This window comes from Poecilia latipinna, unplaced genomic scaffold (genome assembly GCF_001443285.1).
Source record: "Poecilia latipinna isolate Pla-1442-1.1 unplaced genomic scaffold, P_latipinna-1.0 Scaffold1470, whole genome shotgun sequence".
In the NCBI taxonomy this organism is placed as follows: Eukaryota; Metazoa; Chordata; class Actinopteri; order Cyprinodontiformes; family Poeciliidae; genus Poecilia; species Poecilia latipinna.
The window spans coordinates 73,035-96,144 of NW_015114086.1; the positions used below are offsets into that span (position 1 = coordinate 73,035).

The 23,110-nt window shown below is 39.7% G+C and overlaps 1 protein-coding gene across 5 annotated transcripts in view; it reads left to right on the forward strand.

Annotated features, from left to right (window-relative positions):
• evi5b (ecotropic viral integration site 5b) overlaps positions 1–22,021 on the forward strand; it is a 55,593-nt gene extending 33,572 nt beyond the window's left edge. For 2 of the 5 annotated variants that reach the window (XM_015057535.1, XM_015057536.1), the window contains exons 8-20: positions 432–521; positions 738–835; positions 993–1,053; positions 2,533–2,586; positions 3,498–3,530; positions 3,907–4,053; positions 6,570–6,701; positions 6,790–6,930; positions 7,364–7,522; positions 7,788–7,934; positions 8,088–8,183; positions 17,655–17,750; positions 21,126–22,021. In XM_015057535.1, the coding sequence (XP_014913021.1) occupies positions 432–521; positions 738–835; positions 993–1,053; positions 2,533–2,586; positions 3,498–3,530; positions 3,907–4,053; positions 6,570–6,701; positions 6,790–6,930; positions 7,364–7,522; positions 7,788–7,934; positions 8,088–8,183; positions 17,655–17,750; positions 21,126–21,389 (1,518 nt within the window). In that variant the 3' untranslated portion in view covers positions 21,390–22,021. Of the gene's footprint in view, positions 1–431; positions 522–737; positions 836–992; positions 1,054–2,532; positions 2,587–3,497; positions 3,531–3,906; positions 4,054–6,569; positions 6,702–6,789; positions 6,931–7,363; positions 7,523–7,787; positions 7,935–8,087; positions 8,184–17,654; positions 17,751–19,058; positions 19,147–19,467; positions 19,478–21,125 lie in introns of those variants that run through there. The other 3 variants (XM_015057538.1, XM_015057539.1, XM_015057537.1) reach the window with 3 other exon arrangements.
• Positions 22,022–23,110: the final 1,089 nt, after the last annotated feature.

Below are 23,110 nucleotides of genomic sequence, written 5' to 3' on the forward strand. Positions count from 1 at the left end.
GAAACAATCGAGCCGCTTTACCCCGAACGCGGAAGCTGAGGTGCAAAGAGCCCATTAGAATTTGCGTTATTCTTTCTGAACAGTTTGAAATGTTTAACAAAGGTAGTCAACCTATTGTTTCAGTTTCTGTTATTTATTTTACATTGACTGTAAAATAAATTGCCCTGACTGAACAAATGAAAGTTGTGCTGTTTTTACATGTTTGACCAATATTGTGAATATATTGGTGTATTTATGTGTGCTGTACTGGTACAGAGTTATGAAAAAGAAAAACATTTTAAATTAATTCATCTGTTTTTCTGTATTGGATCGGTATCGGCCGATGCTAAACCTCAGATATCCGTATCGGAAGTGAAGTAAAGCAGATCGGCGTGTTACTGGTTCTAAGCACGCTGAGCTTCCCGCTCTGATTCCAGCTGATCTGTCCTCAGGGTTTGGAGATCGTTTTTCGTGTGGGGCTGGCCATCCTGCAGATGAACCAGGCTGAGCTGATCCAGCTCGACATGGAGGGAATGTTACAGGTATACATTGTCACTCTTTACTCAGTTGGCTCAGGTTTCATTGCATTTTGCACTTTGTTTTCTGGAAGGAAGCTCCGCCACACCCAGTTAATAGATACCTGTATCCTATGTGTGGATATGGCAGCTGTGGGTGGAGTTCTGGGAAGTTAAACAGCAGTTTACCAAACAGCAGGTTGCACAGTTAATCTGCTTCTGTTACTTTTCTTCCCATTTCAGCACTTCCAAAAGGTCATCCCACATCAGTTTGACAGCGGGCCAGATAAGGTCATCCAGGCTGCCTATCAAGTTAAATACAATGCCAAGAAAATGAAGAAGTAAGCCCTGCTTCCTTCTTTTAAACTGAATTCATCTCTTTTATAATCCAATTATATTAGAATATAAAAAAGCTCTATTTATTTCCAAATATCCAGTGCTGTGTTGTCTTAATAGACCAGTCCACTTGATAATATATTTTTGTCTTTTCTTCTCCAGGTTAGAGAAGGAATACACTACAATCAAAACAAAGGAGATGGAAGAACAGGTGGAGATAAAGGTGTGTATTTTTAATGCCTCTAATCAGAAATGCATCTGAATACAGTTTTGTTTTTTCATCTGTGTGACTGACAGGTTTTCTCTGAACAGGCATGTGTAAAATGTTGTCAGCGAACAATCCTTGATATTGCTGCAGTTTTGTTACTTGCCACATAGATCAGACACTATAACTTGACATCAAGTGAGACTGAGGCAGCAGTGGAGTAGAAATAAGAAATACTGCCTCCTGCAGGTGTGAGTTAGTATAGGTTAAGCCCAATGATTTTGAGCGTTTTTTGTGGAAAGTTTGCAATAAACTCACTATGATGCATTAGCATAAAAATGTGGGGATCTTTTGAGTTTTCTTAAATTTCCAGAATCAAAAAACTAGAGAGAGAATAAAGAGGAGCGACTAAAGCAAATGAGTTTGGATTAGCAGTGCTTACCAACAACTGATGGTGACATCCAGGACATGTTACTGTAAAATATCACGTCTACTGACTGGACATCGAGCTGATAGTACCCTGTACCAGCCGTATGTTATTGTTGTCACACTGCAACAATGCATTCAGTCACAGGCCTTTTCAGATTCACAGCCAGACTGACTGCTACTGGAGATCCTTCCTCTTTGAAGATACTTGAATTATATGATTTCTGACATTTGATTTCCCTTTGGAATGAATCAAGTAATTTTAAATTTGATTATGGACTTGTTCATATTTACTGTGTGCTTCATGTGCAGATGTTACATGCTTTCTCCTGTTTTCCCTGCTTTCCTTGTGCCTGCCACACAGCAGCCAATAGTAGCTGTCCTTACTTCCAGACATCAGAAAAGTTGCTTTTGTAGTCATATGGGACTTCTCCTGACACACAGATACGGACTTCTGTTCAGCGGTTATGGAAAGCCAGTGATACCAGGATGACCAAAATAACAATCTTCCCCTTTGAAAGCATGTTATCATGCTGCAGAGAATAATGGAACCAGATGGAGAGCCTAAATTAACCCACACAGGAATGTCAACTCGGCAAACTACGAGAAAACACTTGACTTGCAGTTTCATTTTAAAGTGTTTTTTCTGTGTTCTATGACTTTGTGTTTTTATTATTTAAAGCACTTTGAAATGCCTTGTTGCTGAAAGGTGCTAATAAAATTTGATTGCGTGAAAAGTGTTTCCATTAAGCAAATTTATTTTCAAAATGTCAAATTGCACAATTATATGGTCAATGGAAACACACTGAAACACTTTGGTTGTGATGCGATAAAACTGTAATGATAGAGGGACATGAATAGTTTTTAGATGTTGTATCGTCATGACTCAAAACTAAAGAAGAATGTTTGTGTTTATTAGCCTTTTGGAACTACTGACCTGGAAATCATGCAAGAAAATTAATTTATCCACCAAAATGTTGCTGCAACTGTTGCAGCATATCCACTGTTAGAAGTCAGAAGTCTGTTGCTGTGGTTAATGAGATTATCCTTTGTGTTTATTTTGTTCTTCAGAGATTGCGGACAGAGAACAGGCTCCTGAAACAGAGGATAGACACGCTGGAAAAAGTGAGTTCACCACAGAAACACATACTTCTCCTTTCACTCCAGTTCAGCTCTAATCCATGGTTTTCTCAGACGTCATGCATCCCTCCTAACGATGGAGCCATTTCTCGCACTAACTCGCCTGTCTTACACTTACGGGAAGCTGCCTGCTTTTAGGGTAACTTGTTGAGTTGAAAAGTGGATTTGCTGGTCCATAAAATCAAGTCAAAAGACATTGAATTTCATCTCCAGGTCACCATGGTAACGGTCTCTAAAGCACCGGTTTTTTTTTTCCCCCAAAAAAAAAAAAAAAAATTACGTTGAGCTTCTTTCCAGACGTTGCTGACTGGAGAGACTGCATGTGGCAGATGTGGAATGTGAATGACACCGCTTAGTGTTGGCGGGGGCTGGAAGCACTGCATGCTGGGTAACCGGCATGTTGTCAGACTGAGCTCTGCTGCTGCACCATGCATGAGGTCTGGTGTGGATAACGGGAGCGTCTGCTGGGCTGCTGCTTCAGCACTGAGCTCCGGGCGAGGCGTTTTGACTTTTTAAACTCGTAACTAACCAAAGCCTTTAAGAAAAAGAAGAGAAAAAAAACTTGGATGAGTCGTTTCTGCTCACTTAAACAGACCTGTACCTGCTTACTGTAGATTTTGTAGCTTTCTTCCCTGTCGGCTTTAACCACGTCCAAAGCTTTTTGTTTGCAGAACCACTAATTTCCTCACTTTGTCACCAGCTTAAGCTCCACCACTTTTTTTCGCCGCACCTGCAATGTTCCTTTTCTTCCTGATGGTTCAGTTACTAAACAACGGAGGGAAAATGAACATTGCATTTCTTCTTTGAAGCAATCAGTTGTTCTTTTGTGTGCTTTAACTGTCCTTTGGATTGTCTCTTTCTCTCCCTCTGTCTCTGTTGATATTTCTGTTTTGTAGGAAAGTGCTTCCTTGGCAGATAGATTGATTCAGGTATATTCCTTTATTTTTCTATCCATCTCAGTCCTTCCCTTGTCTTTCCTTCTTTCTGTTTTTCACTCTATGCTTACTTTAGCTAAATCCTAGACCAATCAGAATCTGATGAACTCTAATGAATAAAGAACTACATCACATGGCAGCTGATAACATTGTTTATCCAGTGCATGAAACTCATTATGGCATGTCGGACAAAATGAAAGGATCACAGCTGAGCACAGCTAAGGATTAATGTAAATCACAGTTGCCAGCGTTCAAACAAGCATGAAAAACCCATTCCCACCTCTTGTCTGATTCGCCCACCCATTCCACCTTTTCCGTTTCACTTCCTGTCATGCTCATCCCACCCCTCCTCGGTTGCTTATGTCCAAAGGGACAAGTGACTCGAGCCCAAGAGGCAGAGGAGAACTACCTGGTCAAGCGGGAGCTGGCCACGGTCAAACAGCAGAGCGAGGAGGCCACTGCTCAGCTGGAGCGGGCCAGGAAAACCATCAGGCAGCTTCAGCAGCAGCCACTAGCGGTAAGCAGGGGAACGGAGAAACCTCGCATGGCAGGACACCGCCGCACGCCGTCTGTAGCGTTAGAGGTGGCGTACAGCTCAGATCTGGGTGTGAGGTTTGGGTTTAAGCTTTCAGATAACTGCTTTTTTCCTTCTTAATTTTTTTAATTTTTTTTAAAGATGAATGTGGTTTGGAAACAACTAGAGGTTCAGATAACAGAATTTTTGGCATGACCAAAAGTCTAGAGAAGAGACCTTCATACATGTTCTGCACACACTTATCATTCATCATAAGATCTGTGAAAAACACAAATTATTTAGTAGTTCATGGAGTTTTTCATCCTGATAATGTTTCTTAATGTAACTTGTCTATTACTGTAATTTCCTGACTATTGAACACACCTGAATAAACAGCTCTGGAAAAAAATTAAGAGGCCACTTAAAATGATCAGTTTCTCTGACTTTACTCTGTATAGTGTATAGGTATATTTGAGTAAAATGAACATTGTTCTTTTATTCTATGAACTATTGACATCTCTCTGAAATGACAAGTAAAGATATAGTATTTATTTGCAGAAAATGAGAAATGGTCAAAATGATGAAAAAGATGCATTGATCCAGAACTCGAATGTAACAAAGAAAATAAGTTCATATTCATTTAGAAACAAAAATATTAATGTTTTAACTCAAGAAGAGTTCAGAAACCAATATCTACTGGAATAACCAGGAGGTTTTCAATGTAATTCAGTGCTTTGGTCTCTTAATTTTTTCCAGAGCTGTACACCACACCCATTGACTTGGGGGGAGGGGGGGGGAAGAGTGCATGTCTATAGGTACAAAGGATTATTAGAGCCAGGCTAAAAAAAAAACAAAAAAAAGGTCATATTACAAGAATAAATTTGTATTTATACAAGAAAAAAGCTTTGATATTAGGATAATGAAGAAGTAATTGTATGATAACGCCAACACAAAACTAATTAATTCAGAAATATTGAGCATCTTGTTAAGTTAGAATGTAGTATTTGTTATACAAATAGAAAATACTTTATCTTTTAACACATCAGATTCAAATTATTGCCAGTAGAAGGACTTTGAAATGAGTGTTTATTTTTAAGAATGAATCACAGACTTCACAACCTGTACGTCACATCTTGATAACTATCAAAGCTTTGCTCTCAGTAAAATGACTTTTTTCTTGTAACTTTATGACTTTCTTCTGGTAAGACTGTGTCTTTATCCTACTAACAATATGACATTGTTCTCATAATTTCTAAAACAAAGAACCTTTCATCTGTCATAAGGTCGCAGATGTAACATGAGATATTAATCTTTTGATAAAATACATACCGGTAAATTCTTATTCAGCGCTTGTACCACTGAATAAGAATAAGAATACAGTAACCTACCAAGGAAAGTCATGAGGACATTTTGTTCTTGAACTTGTGGTGTTCTGCTTCATTACAGCAATCCAATTTTTCAAAACCAAAACTTGGTGGCTTTTAGTCCAGAAATTACGGTAAACCTAATCGCTTAACGCTCATTCAGAAGCTTTGATTCGGCTGCTTGAGTTACCTCTTTACCCCCCCAAAAAACATCTTTATCTAAATTTAGCATATAATACTAAATAAAAGTATTCAAACTTTTTCACAATTTTGTCACATTACAACTCTGAATTTTAATAGATATAGGGGGGATTTTATATGACACACCAAGAAAAGTGACCTAAGCAAAATACATGGTTTTCTTCCATTCTTTCTTTCTTTTGCAAATAAAAATCTTAAAAGTGTGGTGTGCATTTGTATTTAATCTGACATCACTAAATAGAATTCAATGCAGTCAATTGCCTTCATAATTTGACTAACTAGTAAGCAGAGTCCTCCTGTGTGTAATTTATTTTTAATATAAACCCACTGAGAAACATGGTGATGGTGGCATTATGCTATGGGGATCCTTTTTTTCCCCCCCAGTAAAACACAATTTGGTCAGAGTAAAAGTATGGATTCAGTTGATTTTTATTTGTAAAAGAGTTTAAATCACTTTGCAAATGTTGAAGTCTTTGGGTTGGTCTGCCTCAGAAAATCGCCCCACAGGGTTTATCTCTCCTCATGTTGCTCATTGGTTCCAGATAGCAACCTGTTTTGCAGTGCAAGAAGCCGGGTGGTTACACACAGGTCTACACACACCTGTCACCGTTTACGGTGTGTGTTCATGAATGTGTGTGTAGCTGGGTGATTTCACACGTAGCCCCTCCCTCTCAGAATCCTCTCTGTGCATATCTGGTGGGCTAAAATTGTTAATTATTCATGTTTGGATTCCACATGGTAATGTGACGCGCTACACTGTTTTACATAATTTGCTGCCTTGTTTAACAGTGAATGGACATGAATTAATGATGTGATGTGAGAGGAGAAACACTGAAGAGACATGGAGATGGATTTTACTGACTGTTTATTTTTGGGGGGCAGTGCATGATGATGTTTCATGTGTGAGCATGAATGTCTCTGTGCGTTCTGACTGTCGTTCTGTGTCGGTTGCAGAAGGGACCGCCTCGGTTCTCAGAGGAGTCTGTCCTGCAGCTGGAGAAGGAGCTGGTCCAGGCCCGGCTGAAGGAGGCCGAGTCCCAGTGTGCGCTCAAAGAAATGCAAGACAAGATCCTCGATATGGAGAAGGTCAGTGGCTGTGGGTGCACACGTACCTATTTGTTACATAGCTCACGACCCCCTGGTTCCATCTGTATGTTGAACAATCTTTCTGCAGAGGAACTCGTCACTACCAGATGACACTAATGTGGCGCGACTCCAAGACGAGCTGATCGGGGTGAAGCTGAGGGAAGCAGAGGCTCTGACTGGACTGAAGGAGCTGAGGCAGCAAGTCAGAGACCTGGAAGAACACTGGCAGGTGAGCAGCTGGAGCAGCAGGACAGTTGGGCGTAAATCACACCGGGACTGTACAATGTCCAAAATTCAAAAAGCTGCAAATTTACCAAGTGAGTGATTGATGGATGGAAATGTAAGCTGTGTTCCACAGCCAAATGTGCTTAGTTTAAGAAAGTGTTCCTGTGCACTCTAGGACAGTCTGAGATACAACACCTTTCCAGGTCTGGATAATTATGATGTTGTTTGGGGGGGGGGGGGAATTATATTTCCAGATGTTATTCCCAATACCACCCGCTTTTCGCCTCCCACTTTCCTACTCTTATTGCCTGTTTAAAGAATGTGGACAGAAATTAACAGGGAACTCTGGAAGCATAGGTCTGGAGGAGTAGCTCATTTTGTGTAGGAACCCTGACTTGGTGTTGATGAAAGAGTCTGATTGTGAGCCGTCTCCTCAGCGCCACCTGGCACGCACCGCAAGTCGCTGGAAGGACAGCCCCAAGAAGAACACGCTGAGTGAGCTGCAGGACGAGCTGATGAGCGTGAGGCTGAGAGAAGCTGAGGTCCAGGCAGAGTTGAGAGAAACTCGACAGAGGCTGCTGGAGATGGAGACTCAGGTCAGCGCTCACATTGTTCTGTAATCAAGCTTTTTATCCTTTTTTTTCTACTCTTTTTTTCATCTAATCTAAGCTAAATGTAATGACTAAAAACAACCGTATTACGGGACATTTTCAAAAGCCACATTCTGTAATGTTATACTTTCGCCTTAAGAGGGCAGCAGATTTCTTTTTCACCTGCATTTTTGCCAGCCAGAATTACTCAAATGCCTGTTTGATACAAAAACATTTATCTGTAAAAAATATTTTTCTGCTGCTTCTCCAGAATCAGATTCACAGCAATCAGCTGCGACGGGCCGAACAGGAGAGCCGCTGTCTGCAGGAGCGCGTGCAGACGCTGACCACCCAGAACAAGGATCTAAATGTGCAGCTACAAGAGATCAAGCGGAGGCAAGCTGAGATTGAATGCAAGGTACAAACAGCCTGCTGCAGTGTTTTTAGCACCACCTCTGCAGGGGCAAGCTACCACAGCTCAGTTGTGGTGCAAGCTGTGAAGTTCAACTTGTGAACTTGATGAAAAAACAAGTGTTTAAACTGAAGCGCTGATGTCTTTTTTTTTTTGCAGAGTAAGGAAGAAGTAATGGCTGTGAGGTTGAGGGAAGCTGACAACATCGCTGCCATGGCAGAGCTCCAGCAACAGATCTCTGAGCTGGAGATTCAGGTAAAGTCCCAGCTCTGCAGCAAGCATTGGATTTCCTCAACTCCCTCACAAACCACATCACACATATCTCATCATTCTCAGCCACAGAGGGAAATTTCTCTCATCGTGAAATATATAGGCATCCAATCAAATTTGTAGTTTATTTTAATTCAAAAGAGGAAGTGAAGTTAAGCACATAGCTATTTCTTAATATGACAGATATTTGATGCTGTGGTTTTTTACTTATTCTTTGATTTGAAATACACAAAGATCTGATTGGGAAGGGAGAGGGAGTTAAAAGTGTTAGAATTTTATATTCATCTGGAAAATTTACCTGATATGGTATTTGTTCTTTGTTACCATAGAGACGCAGTTAACAGACATCGTCTGATAAGCTTTCACCTAGTTTCAGCAGAAACATGGTGGGGAGACGATTTACCAACTAATGTGTCCCACACAGCATCTCACAAAAGTTTTCACACCCCTAGAAGGTTTTTCAGTTTGAGTCATGATGTAACCACAAACCTTCAATGTATTTTATTTGAAATTTCTTTGACACACCAAAATAAATTAGCATCTGATTGGATAATGGAAAGAACAGATTCATGGCTTTATAAATCTTTTACAATAAATATCTGAAAAATGGACGATATATCGGCACCAACATCGGTATCGTCATTTTTTTAACCTCAGTCCCATAAAAAAAAAAAAAAACTGGGCAAATATTAACAACAGATATTTATTTCCATCTTGTTTCCGTTTGTTTCTGGAGGGACGGTGGAGCATGTTTGGTTATGTAGTTTCTGTTTGGTCATGTGACTGACGGTGGCACAGCAAAGGACTGTGGGGAGTTTAATTGAAGCAGAGAAGCAATGGTGAAGTCAGTGTGGTCTTTTTACTCCCAATGGGGTGGAGAGAATAGTAAAATATCACATAAATAATATCAGTAAATATTAAGTTTTCACCCATAACAGCAGTATTCATATTAGAGATGCACTAATCTGATATTATCTGCATCAGCCCCAATATTGAAAGGTATCAGTGACGGCAAACTTAACTGATGTTGTTTTTCCATGTTTGGCTAAGATTCTGAAGCCATTGGTGTCTATATATCAGTGACGTGCGGTCAGGGTAGGCAGGTGAGGCAGATATATGGACTGATTTTTCATAATTTAACTTATAATGTACAGTGTTTTTTTTGTCACCAACTGTGTGTGTATCGTGTTTTGTGTGAGGAGGAGTGATCAGAAACGGCAGAGAACAGACTCAAGGTGAGGCAGGCAGTTCTCTTGCCTCATGGCAGGGGGCGCTCATGATCCGAGATATTGTGACTGCACAACTGCAGAGTAAGACACAGTGAGCTAGCCATGGATCTAGCCAAACAGTAAATAAGCAAAGTACAGCGATATATTTGTTTTCTCTTCTCTTCCAATGTCAACATGAAAGACTACATTTCTACACTTAAACAGTTTTCTAAAGTGGATTTTCAATTGAAGCAGGAGATAATAACTAAAGGAAGACCAACACCAGAGCTGATAGTTTTACTTCGAGACAATTTGATGATTCTTAAATGGAATAGAAAAGACATGCTGAGGATAGACTTGGCTTTGGATGAACAGATATGCTTATAAATGAGATGTTAACTCTATAATTCTCAAGATAAAACTATATTTAACTGAAGTGAACACACTTAAAACTGTGTCCTTTATAAACAAATGTCAAAAGGCAGGTGAGAAGGACCCAGTATTTATCCCCAAACATGCGTGAGATGCTGCATAACAAGACTGACCACAATAAACACGTCAACACACATCCGTTGTGACCAGCTCTCCGTCCAGAAGCCGTGAACAGAGATTGGGATCTAAAGTCCAAACCTGATTAAGGTTCTACGTGTTTGTGTGCTCAACATTTTACAACCCATGGCGATTTTGTTGCGTTACTTTTGTGGAGCGTGGCAGCAAATTATGTGTAAACAAGTTTTAGTGAGAGGAAGTCGGTTCTTTTCTGTGTTCTTAAAATGCACTGGGCTGTGTGTATTTCTGTCGCAGCTTTCTGCTCTGACTTCCCCACCATCAGGCCTTCAAAGGCTCGCACCTATAGAGCATCCTCACAAGTCTTGCAGCATTACATTTGCATAGGTTCACTTTAACAGTTTGATTGAAACTCGTACAGTTTGTGATTTTCTGTAATGTTCGGTGTGCATTTTAGGCGACATGGCCTCACTGGGAGTTCTTTGCAAACAGAAAGGATACATAATATTTTTCCCCAAGTTCATGAAAAGGTTCTTTTTGGTTAGTCACAAATGAGTAAGCGTCTGTCACTACTTTTCTTGGCATTTAGCCCACATGTAGCCTCCTTATGTGCTTGAAATTCTGAAGGATTTTAGTAAAATGACAACTTGTTAAACTTGAGTCAACATTTTTTATCAGTGGAAATGATCTCTGTTGAGAATCAGATGTAATTCCAGACGACGAGTGTGTAGTAAAGAAGTGGTGCTTTTCTTCCAGTTAGCATTGAAACAGGCATGTTTGTGACTTTAGTTAGCATTAGCTAGCAGTGTTTTTTGGTAGAAAATAAATTCAAAAACCTAATACTCCAACTACTGTTGCTGAAGATCTGCTGGCTGAAAGAACACAATTTCCTGACTTAAAAATAAAAGTCAATCAATACAGGATTTTCTGCTGCTGGCTGATTGTCTGAATATCTTTAATATCTTCACCTGTACACTGGGTGCAGAAGTACATTTTTGTCAGTTTAAATATTTCTAATAATGTCTTTGAATTAAAATTACACACCAGATATTCCTAACAATACAAGTAATCCACAGTTACAAAGAAATTAAAGCAAATTACTCCACAAATGAAGTTATCGGTAAATATAAAAAGGCATAAGAAATAAGCATTAAACACTACGGAATTAATTTAATAATAATAATAATAACGAAAGCCATTTGTTGCATGCCCTGCTCAGGTGTTTCCATATAAACTATAAATCTGGAGGATTTTTATTTTATTTTATTTTATTTATTTATTTATTTATTTATTTATTTATTTTTTGCCTACTCTGACCTTTAGTTCTTTCCATTCATTTTCAGTTGAATAAAAGCCAGGTGAGAGATGAGTTTTACTTTTTCTCCTGAGCCAGTCAAGAGTTTCCTTGTGTGTTTGGAAAACACACATTCACCACTTTGTCTGCAGAGTGTTATCAAGAACATTTCTCCATCTGTCTGTTATCCCACACGATTATTTTCCTACCTGGAAACTTCAGTCCGGTCCTGGTGTTTGTGCAGAACCATTCTTCCTCCAGACATGGTGCATCTTCATTGACATCCAAAGAGTTCAGACCTGGCTTAATCACACCACAGCATATTCTCCCAGTGTTCAAAGTTATTCAGTAATTTTTTTTATAAAAACACTTCATCAGGCTTTTCCTTCAACAGTAGAGTCTTGTGCAGTAAACATGCTTAGAGCTTTATTTGTCTTTTTTGTAGAAAAAAATCCTACCTTCCACTTTCTGGTTTTCGTGAAAATCTCTCTGTGTGCTCTTTGGCTCTTGAACAACTCTTCTCATTATTTTACTGACTCCTGCTTCCTGTGAATGTTCTGGCGGTGTTCATATGTAATGTACCACTGAGTTGGGCTCAGATTTCCAACAAAATGCCTTTTTGCAATGGAAGAGCTCAGACCTGCCTGGGTCCAAACCAGGGTTCACCCTCTTAGCATCAGCTCTTATGACCCAGTTCAAAGCTGAATTAAAAAAAAAAAGTAACTATATTTATAGAAATTTCTGTTTCCGAAAGGAGAAACGAAGAATTAAAATGCTAAATAAACATGAGTCACACTGTTCTAGAATGAATCCTATACATTCTGCTATCTGAATGCAACATCTGCAATATATTGAGTTATATATTTGTGATTAGCAGTACACAATACTTTTTTAAAAGTCCAAGTCCTTTCACACAGTTGGTTCTAGAGTGCTAGATGAATGTGAGATTTCTGAAAATACGTCATGAGTTAGTGTGTCAAATGCTTTTAAGTTTACAAACCACAGCACAGCTCCAGCCCCTTCAGTGAGGACCTGTTCAGTGAAGAAGCAAGTGGCAGTTTCTGTTGAATAAAGAAGACGAACACACATCAGCTGCTCCAGAATTAAAAATATGCAAACCTCTCACTTGCTTAGAGAAGATGGCTCTAGTAATGCACAAATTAATTAGATGTGCAATTGGCCCTGAGAAGATAGTGTTATGTTTTTTCAGAAAATCAGTATTTAAAAGAAAATGATCTTTTGAGTGCTTTCACATACCTGAACTCTTTGGCTTCCCTTGTATCTGATAAATAATATGCAACTTTTGAACTCAACTCTTTGGTTATACAGTTTATTAAACCTTTCTGAATAACCATGTCTGAATGTAAGTAACTTTTAAGTGGCAGGTCCCTTTTCTTCATGAGCTTTAACTTTTAGTGCATTTTTCTCTCTTTTTTAAGAGCTTAATCTATTGATGGAGGCATTTAAGTTTGCTTCAGTTTGTTAGGCCCGAGCAGCTAAGCGCTACGAAGGCCTATTGAAATTATGCGCTTTATTTTGTTTACTTCCCATCTTTTTCATAAAAGCCTGCAGTGTGGCAGTCACTGGCAGTTTTGGAGTGTGTTGTGCTGCAGACAGGAGTCTAGTTTTGGTTTCAGTTCTGTCCTTTGTGACCACATTAATTTCATCTGATTACCTCCCTTTCTTCTAAATCTTTGCTCCAGTTTGCTCTTTGAGAAGCGTGAAGCTTCTGATAAGTTGTTTTTCTGAAAGCCTGTTACGTCATCGCTGCACTGAGGAGAACTGCAGCAGCACTGCTGCCAGATAATTCTTCCTGTTTCTATTTAGCAACATGTGCTGATCGTGTTTTTGTGGAAATTGTGTGTAAATGTTTTTGGTGACTTTTTTCTGTTATCTATAGGCACCCCTTAATGAATTATATTTGTACTTGGGCTCATTTTATTGCTTATTCATTAATATTTCGATTTTCAAGGTCATCAAACAGCTTTTAATGAAATGCTGAACTAGCCTGACCCAGTGTGACCCCAAAACTAAAACCTGGTTTTGCCAACTTTAACATCAATGTTTACATTATCTGCCAATGAGCCTTTTACAAAGCTATCAAAAGGCTGAGGCCCTTTTCTGTGTAGAAATGTTTCAATTCAGCCAAATTAGAGCATTTTCAAATATTAATGGCCTATCTAAGGCAAATTTAATTCATTTTATTCATATTAAACTTTGGACTTTTTACTTTAGCCATTCAGAATCAGATCACTGTCTTGTTGCACACCCCAAGTAATCATTAACTTAAGGTCCTGAACTGATGGTCAGACATTATCTTGGAGGATTGTTTCTGCTACAGTGCAGCAAATAAACGCGGTCCATCACACCATGTTAGACTGCTGTGAGGATGATCTTTATCCAACTTTATGGTGTCAGTCAGATTTATTCATAGCACAATTTTAGCAACAAGGGAGTTCAAAGTGCTTCACATGATAAAACACAATACACCTGTTTATGAAACGTTATACATTTTGCATGTCATCATCAAAATCAAGAATAATCAAATGTATATCAAATATTTTGATCAATGTTTCAGTTGTTTTTAATCAAAAGCAACTCTAAACAGGTGTGGTTTTAGCCTTGATTTAAAGGAACTCAGAGTTTCAGCTGTTTTGCAGTTTTCTGGAAGTTTGTTCCAGATTAGTGGACCATAAAAACAGAAAGCTGCTTCTCCATGTTTGGTTCTGGTTCTGGGGATGCAGAGCAAACCAGAACCAGGCTGTATCTCAGGCATTATCTAAGTAATTTCTTCATTTTATACATTAGACAGTAATGACATTTAAATGTGGCTTTACATCAAAGTATGAGTTTCAGAAAATGTGGTTGATCACAATTAATTCCTGATCTTACTAGGCAGGCAATTGGTAGCTTTTTTTTTTTTTTTTTTTCTCAGTGTTTTTTTGGCTCAGGCAGTCTTTATTTAAGAGTAGTTAGACAGGCAAGTGGGTAATGAGAGAGGGGGGAAGACATGCAGCAAAGGTCATCAGGCCCAGAATCAAATCTGCGACGGGCGTGTCGAGGACTAAGGCCTCCTTATATGGGTCGTGCTCTACCCCCCGCACCACCACAGCACCTTAGCTTTTCTTAAAATAAATCTTATAAATAAATACATTTGAATAAATCCTCTTTTAAAAACAGTGTTTTGCATTCACTTAGATTATTTTTGTGTACTCTTGAAATTGTTTTTCAAAAACTGTGACTGCAGCAAAAACAGTTTTTCACATCTATGAAAAGTTATTTTATAAATGGTTGGTCCACCAATCGTTTTAGCCTTTCAGCTAGCGCTACGTAGCATTTATTTCAGGCTACCTTTCCGCTACAGGCTAGAGTTAGGGGTACTTTTTAAAATACCTATTGAGTTTCACACCACTTTGATTATGTGATAAGGTGAAAACAGTTCTGACGAAGAAGAGCTTTTTAAAAAAATCCAGGTGTGCATACATGCTTGTGCTTAGATGTTTTTTCTCTTTTAAGCTAGAAATACAAGCTATTTATAAGTGTGACTTCAACAAAAGAAAACCTCCCCCTCATCTTCTTCTCAGGCAAACACACAATCACACCGTGTGGTCTGAGGTTTGGTTACTAAGTGATGGAGCACAAACATCCAACACAGAAAACTCACTCCCGCCCTTATACTTTGCAGAATCTACGTAATGAACTCTTAGCGGAGTGTGTCAATAACACGAACAAGCCTTTTAACTTTATTTACACCTCGGTCCTTCTCTATTTTATAAACAGAAACTAGAAATCAGATGATACTTGTTGGTTTAGTGGTTTTTTTTCCCTTCTGTACTCAGCAGGGATTTAAATCAGTGTGGCAGTTTTGGCTTCTTGGTCTGTGGTTTGGTTACCTCCTCTTTAAGTTGTGGGGAGCAAAAATGGTTTTAATCTAAAGGGAATTGAGACAAAAAAAAAGAAGTTTGCTTCCTTATCAGGGTAGGTTTTCCTCATCAGTTCGGTTTTCACGTGAATGATTAGGTTAGGATCAGAGGGCGGGTTTGTTCAGTCCAAACGGTCCTGCAGGAACAACTCCAAAGAGACGGAGATGGTGGCGAGTGTGGTCAACGAAACCTGGATGCCTGATTTCAGTTTAAAGTCGTACAACTCCTTTTCTCTGGCAGCCATGGCCTCTGCACGCCACAAGCCTCACTGTCTTCTGGTCTGATAGGAAGTGGTTTCTCATCTTGAAGCAGAGACTCTACCAAAGGTGGCATGCATGGTTTATTTTGAGGTTTCTATGACATGCTCAGAGATTTGTGCAGCAATGTCTTAAGACGTTTTGCTGATGCGCCGAATGCATCTGCATCGATCCTGCAGCTATTGTTGTTTTAAGTTGAACTGCGGATCGAAGACGGAAAGTTCACTCTCAGCAAAACAGAGTGATGCATTTCAGCCCCACACACTGCAAAGTTTCACACATTCCCTCTAAAATGTCTTTTACACATTCAGAATAACCTAAACACAACGGTGGAAGAAAACTTGTCAGAATGTCCACAGTGAGCTGATTGGAAACGCGCAAATAAAATTAGATGGGATTTCAGAAGAAATTCTAAGTTGTGATTTAGTTATTTGGTAGATATTTCTGTCTTCACGCAGGATGTGATGTTGACAGGATGTTTAGTTCAGTCCAGGGTTGCAAGCCAGCCGAAGCGAAGTTCATTTTAGAAGCAAAGTGGCGCACAGTTTAATTTGTAGTCTTGAAATGGGAGGACGGGAGGAGAGTGTTTTTGGAGACGCCCGGCCTCGGCCCCGCACCTGCTGATGCACACAGCTGAACAGGAGGAAGTCTCATTAACGGCCTGCCGTTTTTGTTGCAGTGTTTTGGAGACACTAAACCTCAAAAACAACTGATTCTTGGAACAAAACTCACTTGTTTAGACAAAAGCGAGCCTACGGGGACCTGCAGACCTGAGCCCCAACTCACCACAGGAGCAGAGAATCCTGTCTGTATTTCGGGCTGTCGCCCCACCGCTCTTTAATATTTTAGCTCCGAGCTGCTACTAGAGGATTTTCCTACCAACAGCCATCACCATCTATAATAACTGCTAGAAGAATTTGAATTAATGTGAATTACTATGAGCTACAACAAAATTTAATTTCCCTTTGGGATCAGTAAAGTATTTTTTGAATTTGAATTTGCTTTCAAACTAAAAGTGGACTGAATGTTAAGGTTTGAAGCAGCTTGGCCCCGTTGGCTGCAGGTGTCTTAGTGAGGAAGGTAAACATTACATGCGCTGTTTAACCGTCGGGGCCGACACTTGGCCTCATCCCCAGGGCCTCAGGAGGAAATCAAGCTCAAGTGGCAGCGTTTGCCGTTGTGCCCGGACATCTGTGACTTTGGTTACCCGCCACACAAGTCTGCACTTCTTTATGCCTCAGAATGTTAGTCAAGCATGCAGAATTAAATCTCTCGCAATCAGAAATTAATCTATTAACCGCATGATAAATTCAAATCGGCTCAATCATTTCCATTCTGATAATTGATATTTTTATAAAGGCCTCTTTTATTTTCAGTCTTCATTATCCATTTTGTTTATGGTTTTAATTTCAGCTTTATTTATTGTTTTTGGTGGTTGAGTTTTAATGCGTCTTCCAATTTTAAGTTGGTGTGGGTGATACAATACTACAGTACTACAATATTTTGTTGTAATGCTGTGATAATGGTAACCGTGACAATCTGAACTATTTCTTATTTTTCATGCATCTCTCTGCCTGTGACTGTATGATACAGCTGTCAACCCCACAAACACAAATAGTGCATTTGAAAAACATCCATTTATAATTCACTTCTTTAGGACACCAGTCACATTTATGTGATTTGTATCACTAAACTGGACACAGTAACTGCACTTAATCATGTTTTCAAATGTATTGATGCACTCCTTGAACAAACAATGGAGGGAATAGTACAACTAACAAACTCAACAGTATGGACAGTTTTTTTTTTTTTTTTAGACGTCATTTAATTTGAATGTATCGTGACGAGAATAAATCCAAATTCTTATCAAGATAACTAATTTATCGTGATAAAAGATGAGCAATACGATAAATGTCCACTCCTAGTTTTAAGTGGTGTTTACAAATTAAAGTTTGTTCGTCTTGACAGAGAGAACTTAAGTTTTAATGGATGTTTTTCAGATGCAGTATTTGTGTTGGTGGGGTTGACTGCAGTATCACACAGTCGCAATATTATCCCGTTATCAACTGGAAAATGGTCACAAGACGACAATATTATCGTTTATCGATGAGACAGTTTATTGTCCAGCAAGATGTGTTATCGTCACAATGTGATGTAGACTCTCCCTCTGTCCCTGTGTAGAGACACTTCATTTCTTCAAGTGGTTGTTTTTACACAGAATACTTCACTTTGATCAGTTGTTAGTGTAACATCTCCTCTCTCAACAGAAAGAAGAAGGGAAGGTCCAAGGGCAGCTGAACCACACGGACTCCAGCCAGTACATCAGAGACCTCAAAGACCAGATATCTGAGCTGAAACAAGAGGTAAGGCTGCTTCTCACAAGCGCCACGTGCAGCCCTCATCAAGTGGTTAATGATCAGGTGGAGTATAGATGCCAGCTCTTTGATCTTACACTTCACGTTTCTTTCCATTTTTCTGTAAGCTGGTTTACAGGTTAGTAGAAGTGTTAACTACACCCAGAGACTTCCTGTGTGGGATCCGCACTGCACACCTCTGACAGACACAGACCTGCCCCACAAGTTTCCATGTTCACTCTGAAGCACTAGAACGAACTCAGCACGCAACAGACGTACCAGAATGTTAAAGTTCTGAAGCTCATTTATAATGCCTCACAAAAGTATTCATACCTCTGGACCTTGTTCACATTTCCTCACAGACCCTGAAGTGTGTTACTGAGATCTTTGTGACAGACGCAGTAAAAACGGTGCATAATTCTGAATTGAAATAAAAACAACACATAAAATACTATAAATTCAGCCCCTTTAGTGAGAATATATACACGAGGGTGATCAACAGCAGGAACATGGGGAAAAGGGAGAGGAGCTTGATTTTCTTTTTCTTTTTTTAACATGACATTATGTCTCATACCATAATGTCACAATAGTGACAGTTTTAACAAATATGTAAAAACCATATTTTTATAAAAGTGCAGTTTTTCAGACTGAGCAGGTTAAGTAGCACTAACTACAGTACGTTATCCACCAATGTGTTTTTCTACCTGTGGAACACACCCTGCGTTCTGTGAGCTTTTACACACATGGAGAACTTCACACCTCCACAGGGAGCGTTCCTGAAAGTTTCACTCTGGGACCTGGTGTGGCAGACCCCGATCACTTTAGGCGTGGAAACGATCGGCTGGATTTCACTGATAACCGTCTGCGTGGAAACGGGGCCTAACTCTACACTTATCCTCAATTGGTTTCTGGCCTGGACTTGGACTAGGCCGTTCAAACTTGTGTTGTAGATCTCAACAACTTCTCCAGAAGACTTGGCTGCTTCTCTGATTAATGTCATTAACTGCCCATGTTGTAGTTAGATATTTATAAATCGGGTGTTTTTCCTGAAGGCAGGTGATTTTATTTACTAGTTCAGATTCTTATTCGTGAAACTTTCTTGACAACCATGCAGTGGTTTTATTCCGGCCATGAACTGCTGAATCCTAGGCTTTATGCTAAAATTCTGTGAAAGGAACTGAAGTTTGTGGCTGCAGCAGTCAACAAAAGTGAAAAATTGTAGCCGTAATAACCATGAATTGTAAATTTACATAAGACGTCACTGCTGATGAATTCATCTTTCATGTGAAAAGTGAAAATGCTTTCTTTTCTCCTCAGTCCATCTGCAGTCTGTCTGTATTCTCCGCTCAGTCTAGAGTTTCTTCAAGACTGAGGTGACTGAGCTGAGAAAGCGAGTCATTTCCCCTCCCACCCTCGTCTTGCTTTCCTAGCAGCGACCTGCTAGGAATCTCGTCAACTTTCACGTCTGCGTTGAACAAATCTGAAAGTACGTCGTCTCAGGAACAAACCCCACCACCTCCCCCCCCCCTCTCTTTCTCTCTTTTTTTTAATTTAATTAAAAACCTGCATCTTAATTCTGGAAATTTTGACTGTAGTCAACCACATCACAACTTCCTCTGCGCGCCACAGCAGCTGCTGCTGACGTAGGCTTGTTTTCTGTGCTGCGTTTGGCCTGCAGGGCTCTGAATGCATTTTTTCTCCTACATGTCTGTCTGTTGCATGGCAGGCTGGTCCAGGTGAGTGGTTCCAGTGGTTCTGTCATGTGACCCACAGCTGACCTTCATCTCCCTGAGTCACTGTGAAGCTGTTGGGAGTTGGAGACGGTCCAGAATGCTTCAGCAACTCGGAGTGTCTGGAGCTTTAATGTCTGATGTAAACCATGAAGCAAATGCTCCTTTCTGTGTTTTATGTGTGAATAAAACACATGAATGTCATTCTATTTTTATTTAAGAAAAAACAGCTGCTTTTCTAAACTTACAAAACAAAACAAAACAAAGCATGATGGGCCATCTCCCACACAGCCATTTGTCTCACATTAATAAAGTTGTGTCTCCTGGCAGAGTTCACCCAGTTACTGTGATTTGTTTTAGGAGTTCTTACATTTTGCATCCATATTACATTTTAAATTTGTTGAGTAAAATAATAGAAAAAATAAATCTAAATGCAGTTATGATCAGAATTAATTAGTTCTCCTTTTGAAGTAATTAATAACTCTTCATATTTCCATTGAAATGACTGTAATAAAAACTGTTTATACTCGTATTGCTTCCAACAGAACAAAGACAAAATGTCCACAAAGTTTAATTAGTAGAATTTATTGATGTGCTGAATTGTAACAAGAAAACTGAACTTAATAAGCAGAAGTCTTGCATGGCTAATTGTTTAGTTTATGTATATAAAATAATGCAAAACTAGATAAAATATAATTGAATTCAGTTTGTGGTTGATCCATATTTGTGTGTTTTCACAGTGTAGATGTCGGAAAATCAACTATAAAGTCGAACTTTAGCATCCTGTTCTTGGTTTTATGAATTACTGAAGTCATTTGTTGCGTCATCAGAAAACACTGCCTGAAGAATGACTAAAATAATTTATTAATTAATATTGCATTCATCCAAAAGAGTGAATGTGAGCATCTGACCCACACTGTACTGATTCCCTGTAAAGTCAGATCTGAACTCAGTCTGAATCGGTTCTGTTGGCATGGATACAGAACTGATTCAGGTTATCATTTTTCTTTCTTTTTTAAGGGGCAGTATTATGTAAAATGCAGAATATCTTTTTTTGAGATTTACTTTGTTATTCCCTCATCAAAATCATACCTGGAGTGTTGCTTTCTTTCATACACATTTGAAATCCTTTAATCTCCATGGCAACCATTCAGCTGTGCAAAACACCTGGATGAACCTAGCTCCACCTTTGAGGATGAAGCACCTTCCCCACTCAGCTCCTTCAGACTAGCCAGCAGCAATTAGCAAACACCTGGTGGAACTGCTGAGCTCATTATAGGAGCTTCTTCTCACTGCTGGTAAAAACATTTTAAATGGTTAATAGAGGAGCCATGTTGTGATGACTTCCTGAAGGCGGAGTTTCAGAAAGAGCAGGAGTTTTTTAAAGAGACAGAGGCCCAATTTCCATTAAAAAGTACATTTTCTTTTAAGCCATATTTGATGTATATAGCATTTTTAGAACAACTAAAATGAACAGTTACTTAATTGTGCTATAAAATAGCACTGTAAAATAAATAATACTGTCCCTTTAAGTGTTTCATCCATCAAGTTGTTGAAGGTCACCATGTCTCAGTATTTCTGCTTCTATGTGTATGTTGATCCAGTCCTTGACGTCTCTAAACCCATTAACGTTTGTCTGTTGATCTTCTACCAGATTTGCTGCTTGAAAGGACAGAAGGGCTTGGTCAGCCAGCCCACCTTTGATGGCATCCACATCGTCAATCACTACATAGGGGTCGGCGAGTCCTACCAGTCCTCCGACGACGATGGTGCCAAGGACCCCGACCTGCAGAGCCTCCAGCCGAGGAGCGGCGGGCGCATCAGGCTGCGGGCCAAGCTGGAGGACACAGACAGTGACGAGGAGGACGGCGACGCCCTGCGGCTCTCCGTGCCTCAGAGCAAATCCACCACAGTGTGAGCGCAGGGCCTGGATCCAGAGTTCTGAATTTCAAAAAGCAAATCCGTCATTTCATATCTTATGAATCATGCCACTGTTTTTTGTTTTTTTTTGTTTTGTTTTTTTGTTCCTGGGCACCACTTACAAAGCCGGGGTCAATCTGAACCTCAGCAGAGATTCAAACAGAATCAAACTCTACAAGGTGGAGGGTAGGGGGGGCTGAGGGCCGGGGACCAGGGGCTGCCCTCCTGTACGTACAACACACAGGCAGACTGTGCAATAGAACATTTATCCCAAACTCCACACTTCATCCAGCATGCTTTTATATTTTTAAAGGATTTTATAAACGACTTACTTTAAAGTTTATTTCCATCACGCAGGGGCAGAACTACTTGTGTGTGTGTGTGTGTGTGTGTGTGTGTGTGCGCGTGTGTGTGTGTATAGCTTGGATGGTGTTGGTCAGAGCCTGGTATCAAAGCTGCTTCTATCAGCCAGCACTGACCCAATCAAGGGTCAGTGCTGGCTGCACCAGGTCCTCAGCAAACCAAATGTACATATGTAAATGTTTTTGGATTTTTTTTCCTTATTCATTTTGAACTTGAAAACCATGTTTAATATTGCATATCTGATGTTTAGATATGTTGTATGAATAATAAAGAAGGGACTAAATATATATATATATATATATATATATATATATATATATATATATATATATATATATATAGTATGTATATGATTTGAGGAAAAGGAAGATGGATTCTTGTCAGAGGGTGATTCAGTCATCACGCATCGTTACGTTCTGAGAAGGGAGCCGGGTCAGAGTATTCCTCCTGACAGCATGGCTGACTGCACCAGGCGCATCTGCGTTTGAGTCAAATCTGGCATGTGGTGATGTAACACGTTTGCACAGAAACGGGGGAGACGAAGTGAGACCTGCAGACCGGAGGCTTTGGGCTGCCAGGCCCGCCCAAAGTCAGCAGCTGGATTTGGGAACCAGACACGAACTTCAGCCTTCACATCCAGGAGGCCGATCGGATCCCAACATTAGGTCTGCTTCACCAGAATCTCCCGTTGATTGGTTGATTTTTACCGGGAGAGGAACACATCGTGGCACTTTGCAGTGTAAGAACACATGGCAACACTATGAAGCACTCTGAGATTGTTGTACTGGTGAGAGAAAGGAATGATTTCATAATAAAAATTTCATAAACTGCTCTCGTGTGTGTTTTAATGGTTGCAGTAGATTTTTTAGTAGATTTTTTTTTACTTAAATCTTCAGCTGACTGATCACACATTCATTTTTTTTCTCTCTGAAACTCAAAGCGTCTTTTCCTCTCAAGATTCTCGCTAAGATTCTCCGCTTTCAGGAAGTGATTTGTCGCGGTTTCCAAAAGCCGAGCCTCGGCTTCTCGTTTTTTCATGCACAAAACCACATTTTAAGAGCAGCTCTCTCCTCAGGCACCGAGACATAACCCAGGTCTGTATGTTTATTAATGTCGTTTTTCTAAATCCTTTTTGATGATTCATTTTCCTTGGAGGGTGGATCGTTTGATCATTTCAAAATATGAAGAGAAACGTGAGGTTGAATCGTGTTCATGCAGCGGCGGAGGCTTTGAGCGCTATTCCAATTTATGACATGTTCAATTTTGCATAAATTCACGTTTTAATTAAGATCTGAAAAATGAAAGAGAAATCTGTCTCCTGAATGCGTTTTTTTTTTCTTTTCTTGCGGTTGATTC